Source organism: Sturnira hondurensis, unplaced genomic scaffold (genome assembly GCF_014824575.4).
Source record: "Sturnira hondurensis isolate 20B ecotype Veracruz unplaced genomic scaffold, ASM1482457v3 Scaffold0015596, whole genome shotgun sequence".
In the NCBI taxonomy this organism is placed as follows: Eukaryota; Metazoa; Chordata; class Mammalia; order Chiroptera; family Phyllostomidae; genus Sturnira; species Sturnira hondurensis.
Window position 1 is genome coordinate 8,327,712 of NW_028088227.1, and position 26,001 is coordinate 8,353,712.

The 26,001-nt window shown below is 45.4% G+C and overlaps 1 protein-coding gene and 1 pseudogene across 1 annotated transcript in view; both read right to left on the minus strand.

Moving 5' to 3' along the window:
* Positions 1-26,001, minus strand: part of PREP (prolyl endopeptidase) — a 100,874-nt gene that overhangs the window by 2,678 nt on the left and 72,195 nt on the right. The window contains exons 11-14 of the mRNA XM_037064957.1: positions 13,089-13,225; positions 10,344-10,438; positions 7,039-7,170; positions 3,277-3,433 (exon numbers count right to left, since the gene is read on the minus strand). Of these exons, the coding sequence (XP_036920852.1) occupies positions 3,277-3,433; positions 7,039-7,170; positions 10,344-10,438; positions 13,089-13,225 (521 nt within the window). The remainder of the gene's footprint in view (positions 1-3,276; positions 3,434-7,038; positions 7,171-10,343; positions 10,439-13,088; positions 13,226-26,001) is intronic.
* On the minus strand, positions 466-2,550 carry LOC119000324 (kinesin-like protein KIF2C; annotated as a pseudogene).

Here is a 26,001-nt window from a genome sequence, read left to right on the forward strand (position 1 = left end):
TGTAAACCTACCTTTTTCCACCCCGTATTTCACAGACATCTTGAGAAAAAAATATTTAGAAGGGGTTTTTTTGCTTTCAAATTAATCTTAGAAATATCGGAAATACCAGGTTCCATCCAATATTTTACCACCTTTGATATCACCTAACTCAGTATTTTCTGGAGTTTAAATGGGACTTATCCCCCCTAAACGGGTATTTTCTCTAAGTTAATTTGAACAATGGCTTCTTCAGATATTCAGCTTTTAACAGTATGTGTTCATGAGGCTACTTGTGTATTTAAAAGTAATAGGTTTACAAAGTAAAATCCCCTTCTTCCCGGCCAGAGAACTGAATTTAGTTGTTTAAAGTATCCAATTCCAAAAATTCAGTAATTTTAGCTGAATTTCTAATTGGAGAGAGCAAGCCATAAAAAGCACACAAAATGGAGGAAAAATTAAATAAATCTGTAATGGACTGAGAAGACTGTTTCACAGGTTTCTTGAGTTATTCCAAGGGCAATCCCTAAATCCTGCTGGTAATCCCCCGACGCCTACGTGTGGGAAGCAGAGTGAAGAGCCAAAAAACACTGTAGCTTGCAGTCTTGAGAACCTAAATACCTGCTCTTTTCTCATTACTGCCAAAGCGGTTGAGGGATATGAAAGAGGGAAGCTGTTCAGTATTTCCATAATGTAACACGTAGTTTCAAATACATGTAGTTGCGCTGAGAGTGCAAAATAAGTTTAACTGTATTCGCACACATTCCCCTTCATTTCCACATTTGATTTATAAAAGGAAATCCCATATTGATGTAAGGTATAATGACACCTTTCAAAAAAGTGGTTTTTGATTGATGTACCACAAATTTAGTAGCGTTTCAAACACTGATTTCTTTTTCAAGTGTGAAACCAAACATCTTTATTTGCAGTTGTCACTGGGGCTGTTTATTGCTGTTTGTTTCTTGGCCGGCTCTTTCACCTGCATGGCCAGGCGCAAGGCCTCGGTGACATCTTGCAGGGCTGAGAAGTGCTTGGGCGGCTGGGCCGGGGTTGCCTCCGCCTTGTGCACACAGGCCTGCAGGTCGGAGTCTGGCTGCGCAGTCATCCTGGAGAGCTCAGGGCAGCCTGGCCCTTGCTGCATGATCTCCATGAGCTCCTCCATGGCCCTGTCTTCCAGCTCCCAGATCTGAGTGATGGCTTCTTAAAAGCTGGACATCTGGGCAGACAGGTCCTCTTCTTCCAATTAGGTAACTCTGCCTGTAATCGGGACCTGTGAGAGCTGGCTTCTGTTTCTTGTTTCCATTTGAGTGGGCTGCTCCCCACTGGGCCCACTGTGGGGGCTCAGCTCCTTGACCCTGTCTGCATGTCTGAGTGTGTTTCAAGTACATTCACAGGGGCTTATTATGCCTGGGGAGATTGGGGCAATCACACAGGTCCTTGAGTTCTCCCTGGTAAAGCAGTCCCACAGCATGTATGTCGGCCTGCTCTCATACAGAATAGGCACTCCTTCAGAGCCAGGAGGCTTTTGTTGATTTCTGTGCCTTCCATGTGGGTCTGCTGGTCAGTACTGGAAGCTTCTGCACCCTGTTCATTCCCTACCAGATCCACCAAAGAGAACTTGCCATGTACTCTCCCTTTGGCTCAAAGAAAAATCTGGAAGCAGGTGTGGGAGTGGGAAGAGATGGAGGTGGCGAATGCCTGCCCAGAGGTCCTGCAGGCACTGCCTATGTGGATCGTCTCGATGACGTTGCCAGCACAGCTCACCAGGCGCTCCTGCAGCCCCAGCCCCTGCACCTGCTGCTTCCCGCCCTCCAGCACACACCGCCTGGCCTTCTTATTGAGCAGAGTGTCACGTAGACCTTGGGCCCAGGTTCTGGTGGCAGGGCTGATTCTTCAGGAGGAAGATGTCCTGGCAGGCCATCTCATGGGTCCCTTAGAATACATTCTGGGTTTTCCCAGAGGGGCCTCTGCTCACAGTATGTGTCTTGCCCCTTCCTGTCTCATTATGCAAAACAGGTTGCTTTTCCATCCTGGAAAATTGTGTGTGCCAGTGGTCTTGCTGTGAGCCAGTAGATGACCTCATTTGAAGCTGTTTCATCAAATGCAAAGTCAAAGTAGAATGCCTGGTTCTCCAAAACTTTGTTAAATCTACTTTTAACCTATGCTCGTGTACCTTCAAGGACACATTTGCTTGGAACAGAAATCACATCTTTTTTTTTAAGATTTTACTTACTTTCAGAGAGAGAGGAAGGGAGGGAGAGAGGGACAGAAATGCCAATGTACAAGAGAAACAATGATCTACTGATTGCCTCCCCAATTCCCCCACCTGGGAACCCGCCTGTGAGGACCTGTTCACAACAGGAAATTGAAAGGGTGGCCTTTTGGTTTGTAGGACAACGCCCAGCTCCCTGAGCCACAGCAGTCAGGACTCACACCAATTTCTTTCTTGGTGTGAGAAAAAACTCTTGTTTTTTTCCAGTGGATGTTTCCTAACATAAACACATATCCTGTGCTCTTCTGTAGCCAGTCACATACAGAAGTGGATGACAGTCCAAAGTAGCCCTAACCCCTCATTTCTTATGTCATAGTCCTGTGACTTGGAATCTGGGTTAGCTCAGCATGGTTCTCTGCTCTAGACCTCTCCAGACTGAAATCAAGGTGTCAGCTAGCTAGGCTCTGATTGGGAAATTCTGGGGGAAAAAAATCTACTTCTGGACTCATATAGGTTGTTGGCAGAATCCAGCCCCAAGAAGCTAAAGGACTAAGGTCTCCATTTCTTGATGGCTCTTGTTTTCAGGTACTAGAGGCCCCCTTCTTTCATGTTCAAAGCCAGCACTGGTGGGTCAAGTTCTTCCCGTGCTTACAGTCTCTGTGACCTCCTTACTGCTGCACCTCCGACTCCAGCTGGAGGAGGTGCTCTGTCTTTACGGGCCACTGAATAATCCAAGATACTTTCCTTATTTCAGTGTTAGATGATTAGTAACCTTAATTTAATCTGCCAAGTCCATTCACAGCAGGACCTAAAACTGGTGTCTAAGAGAAGGAGGGAGCAGGAATCTGAGGGAGGAGGTACATGTTTAGAATTCCTTTCCATCTCTGTAGTTGGTTTTTGTTAAGGACAAGATCAAAACAAGGAAGACAGACAGGCATTCCCACCAGTGCCCCTACTTTTGCAGTAAATTACATGCAAGTAAGAGACACGGAGCAGAACAAGGAGTCAAATACCATAATTTTGAACAATCAGTCAAAAGGTCATCAAATTGTCACCCACATTTTTGTCAATATGAATTAAAACCTTACTTGATAAGCCATTTAAAGTGGTGTTCGCTGTCTGAGCACCCATAGTCGGTGGTCCAGGCGTGACCGATGGTGTATTTATGGAACTTCAGCATGTCCATTACTCCAACTTGGGCAATGACACAACCAAAGAGGTCAGGACGCTGATTTGCACAAGCAGCTAAAAACCAAGATAGAAAGAAAAGGAAGGCAGTTTATGACCAAATACCTAAATAAACTAACAAAACAACATTTGGATCCTTTAAAAACCTAGGCTGCCTTTTTTCTCAGAGCAAGGAAGAAACCATCATAAATCACCTGTCTAATGGTCCACAAACTTTTCCCCCTTCTTCCAATATATCTGAGGGTAGAATGTTCTCACCAGTAACAGAGATTTACTCCCCAAAATGAATCTCAATAGAGAGGGCTATTGGAAAAACTCAAGGACTTTCAAAAACCTCAAGGACTTTCAAGAAAGCCGTGTTTCCTCCTCCCATCCCTACTTGCTTTCACAGGTGACGAGGGAGGTTAAGAAACCTGTCTCAAAACAAGCCTGTGATATTGTGATATAATAATATATATTTTGGTCTTTGTTCCTGGCACAGAACTCCAGAGTGTCTCTTACAATTCATAACTAGCCCCTTTCAAATATACCTGAGTTTTTGCTAATGAGGTAACTCTTGGTAGGCTCCTAGACGGCTTCAGCATGGGGACCAGTTGCCAAAGCAAACAACCATATGATTAGAGTGTTGGAATTATCAGGCCACCCCCCACCCCACCGATTTCTGGGGAGGCAGAGGGGCCACCAGGGGTGTCCAAACTTTTGGTATCTCTGGGCCACATTGGAAGACAAAAGAGTTGTCTTGGGTGTCACATTAAATATACAAACACTAATGAAAACCAATGAGCAAAAAAAAAAAAAGGTTTTAGGTAAATTTACAATTTTGTGTTGGGCCACATGCAAGCACCCCTGGCAGACTTGAAGCAGTCACTAATGGCTAGTGATTTAATCACTTGTGTCTACATAGTAGAACCTCTATAAGACTCCCTAAACAATGGAGTTAAACGGCTTCCAGGTTGGTCAACACATTCAGGTGCCGGAGGGGTGGTGTGCCCAGAGGGCGCGGGAAATTGACACCTACCCAGCCCCACACCTTACCCTGTCTCTGTCTCTTCCATCTGCTGCTGGGCTCCAGCCTCTACCACAAACTGGTAAATGCAAGAAAAAACTGTTTCTGAGTTCTAAGAGTTGTTGCAACAAATTATTGAACCTGAGAAGGGGGTCCTCGGAACCCCCATGTACAGCCAATCAACGAGATTTATGGGAGACTCAGGACATGTGATTGGCATCTGAAGTGGAAGTGGTCTTGTGGGTCTGAGCCCTTCCTCTGTGGGGTCTGTGCTAACCCTGAGCAGCATCGGAACTGAAGGTGGTATCTGCAGAGTTGCTGGTTGGTGTGAGGAGGTGTTACGACTAGAAATAGTTCAATCAGCCCAAGGCAGAACAGGGCCTCAAACTGAGCTCAGGGCTCTAACCAGGACGGGCACACCTTCTAGTCCTGTTTTTAAAATGTTCTTCTCTGTATACTAAAGTTACTTAAACGTTTTTTTTCTTGTTAATTTACCAAATATTTACTGAACATCTGCCATATGCCTGGCACCAGGCCTGCGGATAGGACAGTGAGTATCTCAGTGACTAGGACACAGACGTGAGCTGGCAGTGGCAGTGCTGAGAAAATCCAGGTGCTACCAAGGTGGGGCCTGGGGGCACCCAACCAGTTGTAAGGCATTTAGGGAAGAAGTCACATGTGTCGAGGGACCCAGCCTTTTCCTGCCTCTGGCAGAAAACACAGCTGCCAGCCCAATTCTGACTTCAGAGCTTATTCATAGTTCTGAATCCTCAGTCCTACCTTGGAGGCCCCCGTGCTCTCCCTCAGAGGGGGAAGCACAGGAATCTGCCCTTTGAACGCACACTCAGAACCCTGGTGGGGGCACTCCATCTCTGCAGGTGCCTTCAGGGACCAGGTTGTCAACAGACACAAACCAATCCTGAACGTAAAACTCTGAAAGTACGAGGGAGTTATTGGATGAACCAGTGAATTACAAAACAGTCTCCCACTATTGGCACCAGATGGTATTTTTAATATCGCTTCCTATTAAATGTTAGGATTTGCTTTTAGTTCTTTACATTTCCTATGTAAATCATATGCAAATTCAGTGGCCTCCAACTGAAAATCTACCCAGAATCTGACCACTTCTCACTACTTCTGTCACCACGCCCCAGTCCAGGCCGCCAGTGTCACGCACTGGACAGACGTCTCCTGCCTGACCTGCTTTTTTGCCCTTGACTTTCCTTTCTTCTACACTATCACCATAATGGGATCAATCCATGATCCTGTGAGAAACAAGTCAAATTATGGTACTTCTCCTCTCAAAACTCCCCCAAAGGTGTCTCATTTCCCAGGAAACTGGGTCCCCCAGTCTGGCTCTGCAGTCCTGCCTGGTTCAGGACTGGTTCAGCCCCTGCCCCGACCTCTCCCTCCCTCACGGCGCCTCACCCCTGCTGGAGCTGCGTGCTGGCCTCAGGGCCTGTGCGGGCTGTCTGCCAGCTCAGACTGAGAGCTCCAGGAGGGCAGAGGGGCTGTCTCTGTTGCTCATAAACATTGTATCAACATATTTTCTAAATTTAAAGCAAATTATTCTGGATGTATATATTTTACCTCCAAAGGAAAATGTTCTATATTCTGTTGGGGTGAATAAAGAGAAAGAACAGGAACCCATGCTCTGGCATGACCCAGTGTATCTCCAAGGCACGGACTCTGAGTGCCTGTGCCGCCACCTGACTGCCCTCTGCCAAACCCGTAACCAAAAACTGTCACGTGTGTTTTAAGCTGAGCTTATATATACTATTCTACACGTGTACAATGGCCCCTCATGTCCTAATGACATTGGATATAAGGCCCAGCAAGCAAAATTCAGGTCTACCATAAATGTTCATCACAACGTTCAGTGCTATTGAGAGAGAAAACGCAAACTAAAATTTCATTAACTACCCAAAAAAGTGGGTACTCAGAGGCACAGCCACAGAGAAGTTGAAAGAGCAGCACCTAAAACCCCGGTGCTCAGCCCAAGCCCAGCATCACCACTTCCAACTGTGCACACGGGGCAAACTGCTCAGCCTCTCAGTACCCCAGGGCATCCCCCTCCGTAAGAGGGGACGTCACCAGTCCCTGTCTCCCAGGCTGCGGGTGCGTCAGGGCGCAGGCTGAGCCTGGCACCCAAGGTGCTCCTTACTTTGGAAACTATTTCTATGAGCTAGTTCATTACCATTATGCTGTGGATCCATTTTTATACGTCCCTCATTTTCCTCATGACATTTCTCTCCCCACAGCATTTTGCATCACCAGGTATAGTTACTCAACAAATGTTTAGTGAGCATCACAGCTTACAAGTTCTGAGTAACACAATCAGGGGCTTATCAGGTTCGGTACTGTGTGGCCTGAACCCTTGAAGCCTGTGGCTCCAGTGTGTGGGGAGTGGGGCCCCTCCCTGGCTTGGGGAGACCTACGGTTCAGCCTGGAAGAGCCCAGAGCAGGGAGGCCAGACAGCTGTCCAGGTGACCATGGGTCAAATCCGAGGATGGGGCTCAGCTGGGGCTTTAGGCCCAAGTAAAGATGGGTTTTGCTTTCTTTGTACCACTGCTTCCATCCATGAGCCAAAAAAAAAGTGTATCCGAAAACCTGGAATGTTAACCAGTAAGTACAATGAATAGAATTCAGTTCTTACCCACTAAGAGGCCTCCATTTGAACCTCCATTAATAGTCAGCCTCTTGGGAGACGTGTACCCTTCCTTGATAAGGTACTCTGCCGCACACTGGAAGTCATCGAAGCAGTTCTGTTTGTTGGCCAAGATACCACCTTCGAGGTGCCAAAGTGAGAGATCGTTCATTAACAACACAAAGCATTAGAAATGCAGCAGTCTAACCTAAAGGGAATTCAACTGAGGAGAGGGCAACGTTTCAACTATTGCTCAGTCTGATTTGAACACAATGGGCTAACACTAACTTAGAGAAATGCCTCCTTTTTTGTTACGCATTGTGAAAATCCATCATCAATTCCACAATCGCTAATCCACCTGGATTTGTATTTTTTCTAAGAACTCCTAGGACTTAAAATGCAAATGCCCCACAGGGAAAACAGAGATGATTTATTATGTCAGTGAACCATGGGAATGAAAAGGACCTGTACTTTGGAGAAGCTGAACTCAACACTGAAACAAGACCTGGAGCAGCGCTCAAATCCTCTGAGTCCCACCAGCACATGACCATGGGCCGCTGGGCCTCCCGTCCCTGGGAAGGTGAAAGTGCTTTGCTGTGAGGCGTGCGTCTCACCCCTCTTTGCCAGAGTCTGAAATGGGTAAGGGAGGGATAAGTTCTCCAATTTCATTGTGAATAACAATTAGGTGGAGAGGTTTCTCAAGTCTTGAATGAAAAGGGTCTCCAACATGTCCCCAGGGAATCTGGACCTTCTCCTCCAAAGGTCATTCCAGTGTATAGAACCAAACAAGCTGATTACTTAAAGGGAGGAACATCCGTAAGTTTCTGGAATATCTAAAAGTAAAAGCCAAACGGCCCAGGGCAAGCCCTCAAACGGACAGATGCCTAAAATAACTGCCTATGAAGTGAAGAAAAGGAAGACAGATCTAATTAGATTTTTGAGATTAAACACATCTGCAGAAATTCAATTAAAGATGAAGCAGTGTTACTGAAGAAACGTTTTCATCTGAAAACAAATGTTACTAAGATTTTAATAAAAAATTATCGGTGAATTAGAACAGCTAGGATTACTTGGTTTCCAAGAATAATATCATTTTGGGTCTATGACTATATTTTTTAAAGAGCATTAAATTAGCAGAATGGAATTTAGCTTTATCAGTGCTCAGTATTCGAGGGTCTAAGTGGAAAAGATCCGTCTCTGATCCTTTCACTGCCTTAATTTGGAGAAAGTTTATGGATCAGCCTGAACACGGTCTGCTTTTGGCCTCAGTCAAGCTCCCCAAGGCATCTGGACAGTAAGTGGTTCTGACTTGCAGAGAGATGAGAAAGAAAGTGTTGGCCAGAACCAGGGGTGCTCTGCCCAAGCAGAGCACAGCGGGCCCTGGTGAGCAGGGGGTCTTACAGAGAAGAATCCGGGCTCTTGGAGGAGACGACCACAGGGGTCTGTGCAGGTGGCTGTGTGTTTGGGCACACCACACACGTTCAGACCAGGGAAGCAGGTGAGCTAAGGGGTCCGGACTTCGCATGTGGATTTGGTATGTAAATCAAGCATATGGTACATAGAGATTCTATTTTATTTTTTCTCTTTTTATCAGTTATCTCTTAATATCACAATTTTACTGTATGATTTTAATGCAACTAAATTTTAATACCAGGTCAGAGTTAAAATTATATAATGAATCCTATGCTGTTTCAAATACACTGACAACTGATAAAGCCTTTGGGGATGACTGGGCAGGAGTGGCCCTCAGACGGCAGACAGGCCCAGAGCCCAGGTGTCGATTAGCAGCTCCTGCTAAGATGCTCAAATAGTTTGCTGTCTGCCGTCAGCCCTTGGGATACCCGCGGGACGGCCAGCAGTCAGGCCTAGGCCTCTCCTACATTTTGTCATCTAGCAGGTACTTAGGAAAAATCTCTTTACAGATCTGCCATCATCTCTGCGGATTTGATCTGATGCAGAAAACCAGAGCTGTTGGCCTCAGGTATTCCTCCTGTGGTGCTGCTGACCAACCCCAAACTCGAGTGGCTACCTTGGTCCCAGTAGGCTTTCTTCTAAGTGATGGCTGATGATGGGAGGGGAGGAGCATGGAGCTGGTGGGCGTGAAGGTGCCATAATCCCCTCCACGGGACCGGGAACAAGGCAAGTGGAAATCCTCTTCAGGCTACTGGTGACTCTGTGAATTCCAGATACACAAAAGCTGGGGAGAGGGGTGTGCTCCATACACAAACAAAAGGAAGAGGTAGGGCTCAAAAAGGAAAACGTACTGTTCTTCCAAAATGTTGTGACAATCTAGAAATGAAGCTGAGCACAGAAGCAGTACCCTCAATGCTCTAGAATGCAGGCTTCAGGAGGCCAGAGAGGGAGATGGACCCACTCAAACCAGCGAAGAACAGTGACGCAGGTGTGTGTCTAAAACCTGCAGGCAACAGTCCCAGCAGCACTGCCACGAGGACGCCATTTCTCAGTGCTCTTGGGGAGATGAGAGAAAACAAGCAAAGGGATGGCCACACTGAGGACAGGAAAGCTCTGTTTCAGGTTGCTCTTTTCTTTTAACAGAAAATGTCCTGTTTTGAATGCTGTTTCATGAGATTGTCAAACAATGCTGAACAGTAAAGGCCAGGCTAATGGGAGACAGAACAAATACTAGAAAGGGCTGCCGAGACTTGCTTATGACAGTGACAGATAAAAACCTGTCTGACACACGGCCAAGAAAGCAAACGATTCTGATTATGGTCTACAGTGAATGCTGCTGACAAGTAGGTATCTCATTAAGCAGAATACAAAGGAAAATAAAACATGTAGAAGAGGCTTTGGGGGAATAAGTGGAGATGGAAGGAGACTTGACTTGGGTGAACATACAATACTAAGTACAGATGATGTGTTGTATGGTATTATTAACCAATGTCACCCCAGTAATTCAATAAAAGTGAAAAAATAGATGAAGTTGTTTTTGAAGGGGGAGTGGTACCTGCAATGTGTTTGAAAATATCCTTATTTTTCATTTCTTTGGTCAAAATGCTTTTTCTGCCCCGAATCTCCTCAGCTCATTCAAAGATGGCTTTGAGCCCTGGCTGGTATAGCTCAGTGGATTGAGCGAGGGCCTGAGAACCAGATGATCATGGTTCGATTCCCAGTCAGGGCACATGCCTGGGTTGTGGGCCAGTTCCCAGCAGGGGATGCACAAGAGGCAACCATACATTGATATTTCTCTCCCTCTCTCCTTCCCTTCCCTTCTAAAGATAAATGAATAAAATCTTTAAAAAAAAGATGGCTTTGACTATGCCGTCCTTGTTCCTGTAGAGAAAGCACCTCACCTTTGTGCCACGTCTCTCCGTATTCGCCGCCGCCTCTGATGTTGGCCACTGCGAGGACGCCGCCCATATGTCTCACAAAGATCAGCCTGGACACGCTGGGCAACGGTAGAAATAGTTAACCTTCCGTGACCACCTGGTAAGGACCATGGTCTTTCCCTGCATCCCCCCCCAAAAAGAAAGTATCCCTGAAAAAACTCCATGTGTAATGTCATCTAAATTGAAGCCCACTATTTTTATATTACTTGATTAAAGTAAAAGTATGTAACTTCTGATTAATATTTAACTGCAAAGCCCACACATACAAGTATTCAGCATACCTCATTTTACTATATTGGTAAATATGTCACTATACAAAGTGGGAATACCAAATTCATAATGCAAACAGAGAAAAAAAAAAGAAGTCCTCATCTCCTACTGAATCTATCTTTTAACAGCTCTCTTGGTAAACCAAATACTGCCAGCCACGTGACCTGGTGTGAACGGCACCGGGCTCGTGGGAACACCGGTAATGGCCCCTGCTTTGCTCCCAGTATCTCTCTCCATATTGCTCAAATTGAAAATGGGAACTCCTTCTGAAACGTGGATTTCAAACAGCTTTATAGAAACTTAGATGTTAAACTAGAAAACACACAATCAGAGAGGTGGAGGAGGTGAAGGACACAGACCAGAAAATAAGAATGGACAGCTCATGGCTGGAGAATGTTTCCCAGGAATAAACAGAAGAAACTACATCACAAAACATCTAGGGAAAAAGAGTTAAGTCCTTTGGAAATTTTGAATTTTATGTTTTTCTCCTCCACTTTCCACTCTGATCCTAAAAAATGCTGAGTGACATTTACTTCTCTGGCTGCTGTTATTTAAATTTAAATTGTCTTTGAGAACTATTTCTGAGAAATTTTATCATTCTTCCTCCCAGTAACTGGGGAAACCATGGGCTTCTGCAACCTGGGAAGCTCTAGCTGGTGTTTCCTGGATCTTGAGGATGAAGAGAAAAGGAGAGCTGGTAGGTGGTGACTGGCCAAATGGATTTTCAATTGCTTGGTCTATTCTTCGATATTGTTCATGCACATGTGATAGACTCTACTGAAACTATCAGCACATCCATTGGCTTCTGGGATGAAAATGGGAAAGGGCCCTTCCTTACTCATCTCCCAATTCCCAACAGAGCATCCTTAATAAATACTTGTACAAATGAAGACAACTGATGATACCTATAAACCTGCTCAGGAATCAGTGTCATCCTGATTGTACTCACCTGTGGGGACCCAGAGGATGGGGCTCGAGGTATAAGCCTCTGACCTGTTCATTAGACGGGGCCCATGTTCACAGGCCCTACACTTAGGCATCACTATGACTTGAAGCTGAAGCTTGAATTTCATCACTTTGAGGAGAGGGGCAAACAATGACACACTGTATTTTTTGTTGTAGGGATTCAGTGAATCTAATGAACCAACAGCTATTGCCTTGCAGTCTTAAACTAACAGTCACAGAGAATAAATATGGCTTCCGGTTTCACCACACAGACATGGATGCTCATGAAACAGCAAATCTCATCGCTGGGAAAGTCTGGTAGGAGACAGGAAGCGTGTCTGTGGGCTCAGGCTTTGCCTGGGGTGGTGCGTGGTGTAGAGGAAGCACTCCGGAATGCAGAATGGTGATGCCACCGCACAACGAATGAAGAGCGCCCACTGGTGCACTCTATGACGGTGCGCACAAATATCTGACAGCACTGTTCTACATTATGCTCTCTCACCTTCATCAGCTCCTCATTAAGAACAAAAGTCAAATTCTTTAGCCAGATGTTCAAGACAGTTCACAATTTGGCCCTAAACCACTTGAGGGCAGGGATCATGTCTCTTATTAAATCCTAAATAATTAGTAGAACGCTCTACTGAGAGCAAGTACTTGAAACAAAGTAACATTTTTATTATATTTAAATTTTGGACAGCTGATGGAATTTATCTGAATTTATGTCCTCATAGTCATCAGCCCATGAATTTCTTCCCCCAAAAGAAAGATGAATCTGTGACTCAGATTCCATGGGAAGCACTGTTTAGAAGGCAGCTTAAAACTGATGTTGCTGGCAGGAAACTCCTTGCTTTGATTAAAAATGTTCAAAGCAAATTCCACTTTACACTATGAATGGAATATTAAAATCAAGTTTGCAAATAACTGACAGGAGTCATTTATATAAACAGTAGCAAATGTATAGATTTTCTTCTCCCTGAACATAAGTTATCAGGAAATAATCACAGACACAGTGAAAACAGTTTAAAATGAAGCAGTAGTGTACCAAGAAAGGACATTTACGGCTGAATGTTAACACAGTCTAAGACATGTGCTGCTGAAACAACATAATCACAAGCTGGAAAAAAGCTTTCCTTCTGAAGAGAGTACTGAGGCAGTGGGGTGGCAGCAAGTGCCCAACCCTGAAGGTAAGAGCTTTCCTCGTTCAAAAGTCAATTGATACCACCCTTCTGTCGCCTGGCAGCCAGCCATGCCTTCAGCATCTAGGGCTCAAACAACCCATTCCACTGAAGACACAAGATTACCTTGTAACGATCCGGAAATTCCTGACCAAAAATGCATGTAGTAACACATGACCCTGCCTCTTTGTGAAAACGACAAGCAAGAAATGTATGATTAAATATATTAGAAATTCATGGTGTAATGACTGCTCTGGTCCCCTTCCATTGTGTGGAGGCGACCGCCTACATGCTGAAGTGCAGAGTGTTCCAGGCTTACCTGTAGTTGGGTGTGATGGATATGTTGAAGCCACCGTAGCCATATAAGAAAGCTGGATGAGAGCCATCCAATTTTATGCCCTTTTTATGCACGATAAACATTGGAATCTTTGTGCCATCCTTGCTAGGGTAGAAAATCTAGAACAAAAGGGAGAACAGTTAGGCAGCACTTGTATGCTGGTACATGGGAAGCGTACACAGGTAGGAAAGGTCTCCTCAGGCCGTGGAGCAGCACAGTGGAGATGCAGGACCACTGTGGGTGTCTGGTGGTGGCGCGTCTTTCAGCTTTTGTGGAGAGTGTGGAGTAGTGAAAAGCACGGGAGTCTGAAAACAGGGAGACTTGACTGTGAATTCTTACTCCACAGCTGTCCAGCTGGGTGACCTTGGGCATACTATTTATTCCTCCCCAGCCCCAGTTCTTCACCCCTAAAGGGCGACTCTCATGAGGCACACAAGACACACATTTGTTTTTCACTCCCAATACTGGAAAAAGTCAGGTTTGGCCATCTTGCCAAACAATTCAATAAGGAGCAAATTTCATATTAAACTTCCTCTCTAAATGTTAAGATACTCAACTCACCTGCATTTTTCTATGTATAATTGTTAAATTAATATTAGCAACAATAAACCATATATTAGCTTAGAGAGTAGATGAGAAACAATGTAGAAACCCTATTATTCCAGGTCAAAGACACTTCTCCAGTATTTTTAATTAAGGCTCATAAAACCTTCCCAAATCTGAGCAACTCTGGGCAGATTCAGTCAACATTTCTATATTCATTACTTTATGGATAAAAGGAGTAAGAGAATAAGAAAGAGAACTTTAAATGCTTTCAAACGATAAGCCATAGACTAAGCAACAAGCCACCAAAAGCTAATAATGGCTTCTTTTGGACGGAAAGTCTGTAGATAGCGTTCTCTTTGGCCAAATACAGTTTCTTTCCCCCAACTGACATCTGGAGAGTACCCTGCTCAGAAACGTCTTGCTGGCCTCGTATGCTGTAGTCAAGGATACAAGCCTTTACATTTAGTGTGACTTGCAGCTGTATTTTGTCCAAAGCTTTTCAGGTAGCAGTTCTATTGTAGAAAGATGCTACAAAGAGTTTGGAAATAAACGGTGGGAGGAGGGGCAAGGATGGGGGCGAAGCAGATTTGGAGAAGGCACAATAGGGCTGCAGTATGCGGCTGCAAGCCTGGCAGTTTGTTGAAACCTGCCAAGAATAGTAGTATAAGAAACATCTGTTTCTGATTTGGAGAGAAATACTGAGAAATGGATAATTTCGACAGTTTAAGAATCATGGAGAATACTCTGCAGAGTTCAAAATCACCAGAGGAGCACAGTTCTATTTAAAGTTGATTTAGCAGCAATTAGCAGTCTCTAATAAAGTGTAACTATGTGGGCGGTATGCGTAAATGCTGAGTGAGAGGAACACATTACAACAGATTGGCTGGGGCTAATGAGCTAAAAGCCAGGGCCTTCCACTCAGACCTGGGGAGGATTTGGAGCACTCTAACCACAGCATCAAGATATTCTTCAGTGGCTTTATCAATGAAACTGAGGATTTGTCCAACATCCTGACCTTCTAAGGGCTTAAATTCCTCAATGTCAGGACCTGTGCTTTCATCCTACCATTTAAATGTTTGCTGAGTTCGTATGTCCCAGGTGCTGCATTAAACACTGAAGACATAAAGACAAGCAAGACTTGGACAGTTCCTTCCTTCAAAGTCTGCAGAAGTAAACCAATGGACACTACAAACACCCATCACCTTAGCTTTATCTTTGCCCTTAGAACTTCAAACTCTTCTGCAAGGAACGTGGATGTTCCCCTTGTGATGCCATTTGTTCTTTCACCACCTCCTTCCTTATTCCTGCCTCCCCCCTCCCAAATTCTAACTACAACATTTAGTCCCTTATACCTTGTCTGGCTGTCTGCCTCCCTTGGGCTTTCTTGCCCAGCTTGAAACCCTTGGCCAGCACTTTAAGTGTTACTAGTAGCTAAAAACCTCTTCATGCTGGCCTAGCCTACTGGATTCCTTCTCCTCTGGGCTGCCGGGCACTCAGGAAGGCCAGCTGACTTCATGATAAATTGATGACACTTTGGCCTTTGAACTTAGTCTTATGTCTCCCCTGACCCCCAGATGTTTTTCCTTATTTTTTAAATTCCTACATTTTTAAAAATGTCTTCCTGGTACCTTTTTTGGTCCCTAAACCAATTCCAGAGTAGTTATTCCAGTGTTTTCCGTTTTCTTCCATTCCCAACACCACTCATCTGCATCCCCTATACTTTGTATCTGGCCACCTACCAGTTCTTATAAAACCGCCTTTCTGCCAACTTCGCTCAGGTAGGACAAAGAAGGACCACTCAGCCTCGGTTCCGTTTGTTATCAACCACGACTACCTCACTCGTCCCATTACCACAGCTTTCTTTTGTATTCTCTTCCTTTCCTTGGCACACAAACAGGCTCAAATTTCTCCTGTACTACTATATAATTAAGGAAAAGAGAGAAAAGGTTTGCATTTTTATAAAGTACACAGTATAAATGGTCAGAAATGACCCATCTTTATTACCAAGCATGCCTTTCCAGAGACATGACCAGCTAGAACATGGTTTTACTTGGGAAGGGTATTTGGGCATGAGACAGAAGTCCCAGGACAGGTGCCCAGTTGTCTTAACATCTAAACACGGTTTCAAATGAAATAAAAACATCTGGCAAAAGAGGCGCAAATAAACATAACAAATCGAGGGAACCCTACCGCTCTTCAAGGGAATGGCACCAGTTATGAAAGATCAGCTGTTTCTACCGAAATGAGCACTTTTCCTGAGAGGAATGCACTTTGTACCAAATTCGGTCTTGTTAAGGCACTCAGAGATGTGCAACCATTTAGGCTCCTGAAAACAGTCTTCCCCCTCACATTCGATCTAGCTCAGGTCTGCTGCCATCTGAGGCAGAGGCCGGACTCGCAGCGTCACCAGCAATGGGACGTGCCCAGTTTGCGGAGGTAGCTGCAAAGGGCACGCCCTTTGGAAAGAAGAACGTCTGGTGATAGCAACTCCTAATTTTAGGGCCTGACAGGTTCCAAGGAGAATGTTCATAAAGGGTGTTGAGCTTCCCTTTTTATCAGAGTTGACTGAGGCCACTTGTGTGGCCTGCGGGGAGTGTGGCAAATACATTGGACAAGGAGCAGGGCTGCTTGGAAGTCCTGCAGTCAACACAAGCCGGAGCAAGACATTCCTTTGCCCGAAGAACTGAGCAGAAAGAAGGCCACCTCCATGCTCCTCTCTTCCCATAAAACAAGTCGTAAGTGGAGAACTTCCCCGGACTCCGAGCAGCACTGTAGCTTTCTGTATTGTGCTTGGGTTAGAAACACTAGTCAGGCAGCAGAAAGTTATACTCCCATCTGCTTTCCAGGCATTTAATTCCAGGAGGAGTGGGGAGGAGTTTAAGAGTCACCTTTAGGCAGAAAATATAAAGGGAAATTTCCATTCTGTTTTGGTTTACTTTTCAAAGGATGGCTGGAGATATCTGTCAAATTGGAGATTTAAACATTCCCACAGGGCACCTCATGCTGGCATCAAAACAGCAAAGTCAGCCTATTAAAAATCTATTGTAATTTTTGGTACATTTCTTGAGCACTAACAATGTCCTAAGTGCTATGCTGATAGTCTGCGGAATGCATCAGCTCTCTAGGGCTTAGCCCCCTGTTCTTTTGAATAATAAGCCTAGCCCCAGTCTCAAACCATGGAACCAGAGTGAAACAGAAAGTGGAAGGTTCTGGACACTAGAAAGAAGGATGGTGGTGGAGGTACATCTGGATCTTGGGGTATGAGAACTTTGATGAGTTTATTTTAGAGGTATTCAGTTTATTTTAGAGGTATTAGGGTAGAAAGACATTCAGGGCTATGATGAGCAAATATGACTTGAGTGAAGAATATAAAAGCTATCTTCATTTCTACTGCTCTGATTTCTTTGTGGTCAACGCAAACACTTAATTAGCCATTTCCACTAAAGTGAAGGACCTACTCACTACACGCAGAGGCCCAGGAAGAGCAGCACTGTGTTCTAACAGGTGCTGTACCTAAGCGTGTGCTTGCAGAATATGTAAATTGCCCTGCGATAAGGCTCGCTACGATGAGATTTAAACTGCATGTGGAATGCACCTGTTTGTTTTGATCTTCATGAAAACAGCAGGATAAATCCAGCATCAGGGGTTATGAGCTCTGCACTGTTTGCATTCAATAAGCACTTGCTGAATGAATAAATGAGTTAGAATGGCACATAAAACATTATCTTCCTGATATCCAATACCTAAGCCAGCTTGCCCCAGTTCCTGAGGCTCAATGTCATCTTGGACACCTCTCACACACCCTCTTCTCCCCGCCTGCCTGAATGGCAGCCTTGACACCTAACAGGCCTCCTGCTTCCAGTCTGGGCACCTGTTATCAGATTACTCTCCCTGAGATCTTCCTTTTAATCTAAGCCACTCCCCCATTGAAAATGTGCAATACCTCCCCATTCTCTACAAAATCAACTCCACATTTAGACCAGCAATGAAAACTCTCCACTCTCTGCCTCCAACCTTTGAGAATCCCTCTCAAACTCAACAGTCCTCCCCACTGACACTGCCATTTCACACCCCCAGACCCCCCTCCCAATGTTGCATACCTTTGTAGACGAAAGCACTACCAACAAGAAAAAAAAATGAACTGGCTTTTAGGTATTCACTTGCTTGACCCCCTCCTACCCAATGCAGGCCTCCCCAAAGCTCCAGCTCAGGCAGGTTCAACCTGCGTGGCTGTTTCTGGCACTGAGAAGAACTTCACAGCAGCACGAATGCTGCTCGCCGCACTTTGGGGCCCCTCTAGTTGTTGGAGAGTTCTTCCTTCCCTGAAAACGTCAAAATAACTGAAAATATAGAAAACAAGTTAGCCGAGGCTCTAGAGACAGAACCTAGTGATAATAAATTCCTATATAAACTATTGACTAAAATTTCCATACATTTAAAGACAAATATTAAAATATCTGCCAGTTTCTATATTTTTCTCTTTAAAAATATTTTATTTATTTATTTTTAGAGGGGAAAGGAGGAAGAAAGTAAGGGAGAGAAACACCGATGTGTGGTTGCCTCTCACATGCCTCCCCACTGGGGACCTAGCCTGCAACCCAGGCATGTGCCCTGACTGGAACTCGAACTGGTGACCTTTTGGTTCACAAGCCAGCACTCAATCCACTGAGTCACATTAGGCAGGGCAAGTTTCTATATTTTTCACAACAGAGGTTTCCTTAGTCCCCATTTTGGTCAAAATACGTTATTTATTTTACTTGATTTGTTTAAAAGAGTAGTTCTTACCATGTAACAAGCACTATCTAAGGGCTTTATAAATATTCCCTCATTTTAATCCACACACCAGGCCTGTACTACGAACATCCCCCATTTCTTGGAGGGGCCACTCTGACCCAGAGAGGTAATTTGTCCGAGTCACAGATCTCCTAAGTAATGGAGTCAGGATATGAACCTGGGCCATCTGACTCCAGACTCCACGCACTCAGTCACCACGAACGAGGGATCAGCAGCCCCCTGGGCCCTCCTCCAGGGGTCCCTCCTGAACTCTCCGTGGCCGGTTGTGCCCTCATGCTTCTCCCTTCAGGGACTGGCTGTCTATTTACTTCTGTACCTGGAATGGTACCAAAGACAGCAAGCACCTGAAAACAAAAGCTAGAAAAGTGCATGAATAAAAGCTCTAACTGGACCCATTGCTCCATCAAACAGCATAAGAGTATTTTAAATGGCAGTTCATTTGAGAAAAATCCATACAAATAGAACAATCTAGAGTCTGACATCAAGATGCTTATAAGCTGAAGAGTAATAAAATACAGATTAACTCTAGTTGAGGGACTTAGAAGGCTACATAAGCATGGACAAGGTTATAAATTTCCAAGTTATTATTAATGAAAAATATTTGGCAGCTGACATTTTCCTTATGTACAGCTATTAATCTATTCTAGCCACACTGCAGCAGAGGGCTCTATGGCTCTGTGATTGTTCAGTTATGTAATTCACTGCCTGAGTCCGTACCTGCGTCGTAAAACCAGACAAGAATACTTGAAATCCACTCCAAATCCTCATTAACTCAAAACTATAGCAGACTGCTTAGTTATTTTATTGCATTAGAAAAGTAAAATCAATAACCAAAATGGTGAAAAGGCAAACTCTGGTTGGAACGTTCAGTAATGGAACAACAAAAAAAAATGCACAGCTTTAGAAATTGGTGGCTGGTAGTTATGTGCTCCTTCAAAGGGTGAACTAAAGCAGCTGTTGGTGAGGAGGAGAGAGCAGAGTGTGCAACGAAGCAGCTCATGGTGGCAGGGGACGAAGGGAACTGCGTACAGTGGCACATAGCCCTGCACCGGGGACAACGATGACAAAAACCCAGGCTGTCCAGTTACCATTTGCCATTTGCACAATCCAAGACGAAACTGAGATACAGCAAAACACTGCGGGAAGCAAATGCACAGTGTCTTATTACAGAAAAACGAATCACCACAATAGTGAAAAGTGAATAGTGAATTTGGAAGTACAATTCTCTGAGGCAAAGACAGGCCAGTTTCTGTTGGACACATCTAACGCTGTTAATACACTGATTTATTTCTACCTAGAGTCTCAGCACAAATGCAAATCACCAACATGAGCCCTCAGGTAAGCAAGAGGCAAGGAAGAAAACCCATCACAGAAAACTATGGGTCACTTAAACAGCAATCAGCCATGAGCACTGCAGTGCAGTTCACCGTGCTCACTAGAAAACGTGGGAGCAGGAGTGGACGCACGCTGGTGAAGGCAGGCGCAGAGGCGTGGTCAGCTGGAGGAGACAGAGCTAGGGGCTCACAGGAGCATCACAAACAGCTAGTGGGAGGCGAGTCACTGAGGGCTGGAAACGAGGAAGGGGAAAACTAAGGCAAATCACGAAGTTCAGAAATTCTGTTGCGAAGGTACAAGCACAAATTCTTCTATGATTTAGAAAGCAAACTGGGATCTGTGAAATGTTTTATATGTGTGCAGTGGAGTAAGGGTGGCACAAATCTTATCAGTGAAAATGTATAGTTTTTTCTCTTTTGGTGGCCATGAAATGCGCCCCCCTGCCATTTACCCCAGCACTATCATGACAGAAATATTTTGTCTATTTATCTTACAATGACAAAATAATATATTTTTAATTAGCAACACAGTTTTTTATTATCACCAGTAATCAAGGCAATGTAAGGTAGTAAAAAGAATGAAAATCTAAGAAAAATAACAGCTTCAGATGAATACCTGGGTCACGTTCATGGAAGATCTACAACAGCACGTCCTGCTGTTCTGACAATAGATGGAGGGCGTCCGTGAGGGTGGATGGGAATGTTGGACGCCTATGAAATACCTGGCTCTGTGCGAGGCTGCAAAGCCTGTGCAGAGTACAAAACCTTTCACTCAGTGGGTTTCATGTGAAATCTCTACTACCTAGGCATTCACACACAGGGCCCAGGGTTGCAGGAAGACCCCCGACTCTGTTAGAGGTAGGTGGACCCGCTGGCTCCCCTCGCAGTCTCTTCAGTCCATTGCTACCTGACCTCCACTGGCTGCTCTCAAATACTCATGGGCAATCCCAACACTGCACACTGTGTCCCACATGACTTGTCCACAACACTATGCCATCCTCCATGACACTCCTCCTCTGGCTCCCATGATGCAGGCCCCTTCTCCCTCACTCCAACTAAATGACAGTGCTTCCTTAAGACTATCCACACCGATGGGGTTTTCAAGCTAAACACGGTTCATCAACCATCACCCCACCAGCCTTCATGATTCTCCCTGACCCCTGACCCTGAGTCTCTGGGAACCTGGCAGACTCAGTGCATTTGGCGCAGGCCTTTTCAAGCTCCTCATCCTAGAGAGGGTAAAATCTCACCCTATTTGGGCGTACACCAGACCCTCAGGGTATGAACTTATTTCCTTTTTCAGGCTCATTTCCTGCCCCTGGGTTCCAGCCGTGGTGCTTTGGTACGAGCTCTCCTCCCTCCAGTGCCCTTCCCTCGTCTATCCAAAGCTCCCTTCCCAGTAGCTGTGGTCCAGGGCGTGGTCTGAGATGCTCCTCCTCCTCTGGGTTCCCACAGAACCTGTGATCTACTTCCATACAGTTTCCCCGCCACTGAACTGCTAAAAATGTTTGATTACATTTCCCCGAGTAAACATTTTCCTTCCTTATATTTCTAGCACTGCCAGATCACAAGGTAGTAGCTTAATCAATGTTTGAGAAATAGTTATACACATTAAGTGAGTGGTCTTCTCACTTGAAAGTTTCATCTGATTTAAATGACTATTAGCCAGTGTAACTGTCACTGCCTTAAGCCCCTGCTGAGGCACAGGGCCTCCGGAACCTCACTCAGCGTAACAGCTTGGGAAGACATCACAAGAAACACAAACAATGAAGACGACTAGAATCATGCATATAAATCAATAATGATATTGAGAAATGAAGAAGGAAAGGAAAATTAAATGTATAAGATAAGAAGCTCCTTTGGAAAATGTTAGAAAAGCTAAAAGCCAACGGAAGAACATTAAACTTTCATAGTCTTAAAAAAGTAATAAAGTCCAGAGTAATGATCACAGACTTTCATAGAACGTAAGGACTGAATTTACATGTAGTAGAAGTACTGTTTTTATAGGTCAACTTGTCCAAAAGGTTCTCAAACATTTGTACTCAGGCAATGTGCAATACATGTGTGCTAGGAAAACATAAATTTTTACTTTGATGCTATAACAGGGAGGGGCAGTATAATTTCCTGCTTTGGTCATAGACTATGACCCAAAATACTCTTAAAGTCTAAATTGTGCAAAAAGCCCCACAGAAGTACAAATGGTAGCAAACAGTCATTTTTTGACAATATCTGTTGGTTTTGGGTGGACAGGACCAATTACCATGGGACAGGAGAGGCAGATGGTCCAACATCGAACTTTTACAGAAAGGAAATATTCCCTCTTTACAGGTTTCTGGCAATCATGACATAACATCAGAATGTATCATTTACCAGGGCCTATCTCTCTCAAGTACTTATATGTATCTATTCTGTGCTCTGGGGACACAGCAGTGGGCAAAACCACTTTCTAAAGACCATGTAAACAAATGAAAAGATGATGTCAGCTGATGGTAAGTGCAATGGGCAGGCAGTGAGGCTGACTTGCAGGAGGGGGATGGGAAGCACTGCTGTCTTACAGGGATGGAGAGGGAAGGGATTCTGACCACTGTAGAGATCAGAGGAAGTGAAGGAGCAGCAGAGAAAGGCAGTGGCAGTGTTGGTGTGGGGCTGCAAGCAACGCAAGGGGGCCTGTCTGACTGCAAGTGAGTGGCTGAGGGAACAGGGCAGGGGCCTGCCTGTGGGGTCTGTGGGCATCACTCCAAGCTGGTTAAACTAGCAGACTAATGTAATCACAAGGCATATGCAACTTATTAAGAAGCCACTTTATCTTATGAAACAATAGCAAATAGTCACTTCCTTCTGACCACTGATCTCAGAACTGATGGTCCTGCCTGCTAACACTGACCCCAGCCAGAAATCCTGCCTGCTAATGCATCAAGAAGGAGATAAATCAATCTCCCAAACTGATACCAGCATAATCTCTCAATCCTGTGGGGATAATGTGTTCACCAGAGGCCGCCCTTCACCACGGTCACCCCAAGGAGAGTGTGGAGAGCACACCAACCTTTCCCCCTGCCCCTGAGGAGGGCAGCGCGTGACAGGCACTGGAGCAAAAAGGGCCAGTTTCACCTCTGCCACAGACCAGCCCGGCCACTGGCCTGCGGTGTGGGCGGGCCCGGAGGAGAGCAGTCGTGGAGGGTCACAGCTTCCCTGGAAGGACTCCCAAAGGGGGAGAGACAGGGAGGTGTCCTAAGAAGTATGACAAAAAGGCAGGTGGTCAGGGAGGGGAGGGAGCAAGTGGGTGGACAAACGGAGCATGGAGACGGGGCCAGTGCCCTAGTGGCCCTCAAGGCTGAACCCCACCAGCCCCATCCTGCCCTCCGTTCACAGACCCCTACGCATCTGAGAACTTCCTGGACCAAATGGGCCCACAAAGGACTAATGGAGGCCCACCTACAGGCAGAACTCCAAAAGGCCCACCAGGAAGCGGGCCTGCAAGACAAGGCTGCACACATCAGCCTGCAGTTAACATCCATTCAGGCCAAGCAGAAGCTCGCCGGACAGTTCTATATTTAGTGAGAAGGAAAATAAGCATTACTTAAAACACAGTGTGTTGAGCAACTCTCCTATGCTTTTGATTCCGCCAGAGAAAATAATAAGATCCTTGGAGAAAAAAGGTGACTCACTATTCAACAGATTTTTAGAGCTGCTGGTATTTTTAAAGAAAATATTTGGAAAAATGAAAGTTTAATAATAACAGAATAGATTTCATTGACAGAATTTTACCTACTGCAGTCAAAGGACAGGGCCAAGTATGCGGCAACTGCCCAGCTCCCGCAGGGCCTGCTCTGCCTGCTGGGGGGTGGGGGGGGGCTGGTGGTGTCCACAGGGTGAGTCCCATGTGCACTGCTCTCTCCTTCCTGCTCTGGAGGATGGATGTCACCAGCTGTCCACTCTGGAGCTGATTTGTCCTCAGGCATGGTGTAGCCCAGTGATACATGACTGGGGGTGGGTTGTGGTGCTTCTACACAAAAGGACTGCGAGCCGCCCGGGGATGCAAATGCCTTCTGTGCTGCAAGGGCAGGCGAAGCCTGGGGGAGGGGGCGCTCCTTGGGCTGGGCCCCACCTGAAGTCTGATAAACAGCCCACGGGAGCGAGATGTACGCTTTTCTGACTTTAGGCCATGATTTCAGAGGTATTTGTTAAGGGCAATGGCCTAACCTGTTCAGAAGATACAGAAAAGAGCAGCCAGGAAGAAACCCATTAGTAAGAAACAAAAAATTCGAATGCTCAATATTTGAGCATCTTCCCACTCCTCCTCTGAGTATACAACAAAAATGTATATATTTCAAAGTTTTAAAACTACTTAAAAAAATCCTTACCAGAGGATATGTTTATTGATTTTAGACAGAGAGGGAGGAAGAAGAGGCAGGGAGAGGAAGAAACATCAACGTGAGAGACAATCCTTTGCCTCTCCTTCATGCCCGACGGCAGATGGAACCCACAACCTAGCGCTGTGCTCTGACCGGGGATCAGACCTACAATCATTTGGTGTACAGGACAACACTCCAACCTAGGCACCTGGCTCAAAACTACTTTTTGAAACTCAAAAATTGTTACAAGAAAAAATAAGTAAGAAGATAGCTAATTCAGAGCCTAAGACATCTCACAGAAGGAAAGTAAGGAGTCAGTACTTGGAGCTGCAACTCTGAAGCGCCCAGGCACTCTCTCACCAGGTTCTCTCCCTCCCGACCTGGAATGCAGGAAACACCCCTCCTGTGGAGGCCGGTCCCTTCCCGAGGACCTCGGCCTCTATGGTGGACCCCTTCCTGCTAGAACCAACCTGTCAACACCCCACTATAGCCTGGTTTCTCCCACCTTACTAATACCTGCAACTAACCTCGCACCCCCCCAAATATGTTTATTTTCGTGGTTCTGCCTTTCCTTTTCCTCTCAGACCTTCCCCCTGATCCTGAACTTACTGCCATAAAAAGCTATGAAGAGCTCCATTTGTAAAATGTTGTATAGAGTTAAAAGTTTGATTTTTTAGATTGCTATGTCTTCTTAGCACAGCTCTGCAAGTTATTCTGCAGCTTGAAAACAACAAATTTGAAAAGTAATCTGGAACGAGAAAGATATAAGTCACAGCTGTTAAAAGGTCAGAAATGTTCAGTTAACTACAAGAGATGACTTTTTTTTCTTAAAAATTTTTTAAAAGGTTTAAAACATAAGCCTTTCAGATGATAGCATTAATACAAGACTGTTGCAACTAGAAAAATAATACCATATGATAATGTTTGAAAGCAAATCTGCCAACACCTCGACCCCAGTCACCCACAGCAAATCTGCATTATGAACACCAGGCACACCTCCCCTCTGTCTCAGGGTTCCCTGTTCTTCCACCATCTGCCTTTGCTGCTCCTCGAAAGGGCTCTTGTCAAGATCACCGAGGGACACACTTTGTCAAATCCAAGAACTCCTCTTTATCGGTCCAGCCAAACACTCTGAGTGTCGTCCGTCGCTCCCTCCTTCTACTGCCTTTTCCTTCACTCCCCAGTCCACTGGCCCGAGGTTTGCTTTGCTGGTTTTCCTGGCACCTCCCCACTGCTTCTCAGGCTCCTTTGCTGGTTCTTCCTCCTCCCACTGATCCCTAGATGTCAGTCTGGGGCCCTCTCACTATGCTCATTTTCCTCCTTGCGATTCTGTCTTTGCCACTGGCTTCAGCTACACACTTAGGCCAAACACTCCCACACTTATCACCCCCAACTTGAACTTCTCCTTAGGCTGTAAGACTCCAATATCCAACGCCTCTACCCAACTTGTGATGCTCTCCGTAGTCCATGCCTGCAAAGGCACCACCTCACTGCCCTGAGTCCCTACCCCAACCAAGTCCTCCTCGCCACTCAGGCTCACCTGCCACCCCGGCCCTTGAGCGGCATTCTCAGCTCACCTCTGCTGGGCTCTCCTTCCTCCTCTTCCATCCTGTGCTGCTCATTTTCTTTACTCCGTTTTCAGTACTCAACCAAGTCCCAACTCCTGTATAGAGGCTCCTCTTCTTATTCCTGCCCTTGCAAACTCAGTCTGGAGCAACAGACAGGGAACCTGTGTGTGTCCCTGTTCAGTACTGTCCTGACGCCTCCACTTTACGGTATTTTATGTCATGCTTAACCCGTTACAGTATTTCTAGTCTGCCTGTTACCTTTAGTGAACCCTAGGAGTAAACAGTAGGTCTAGTCTACTTC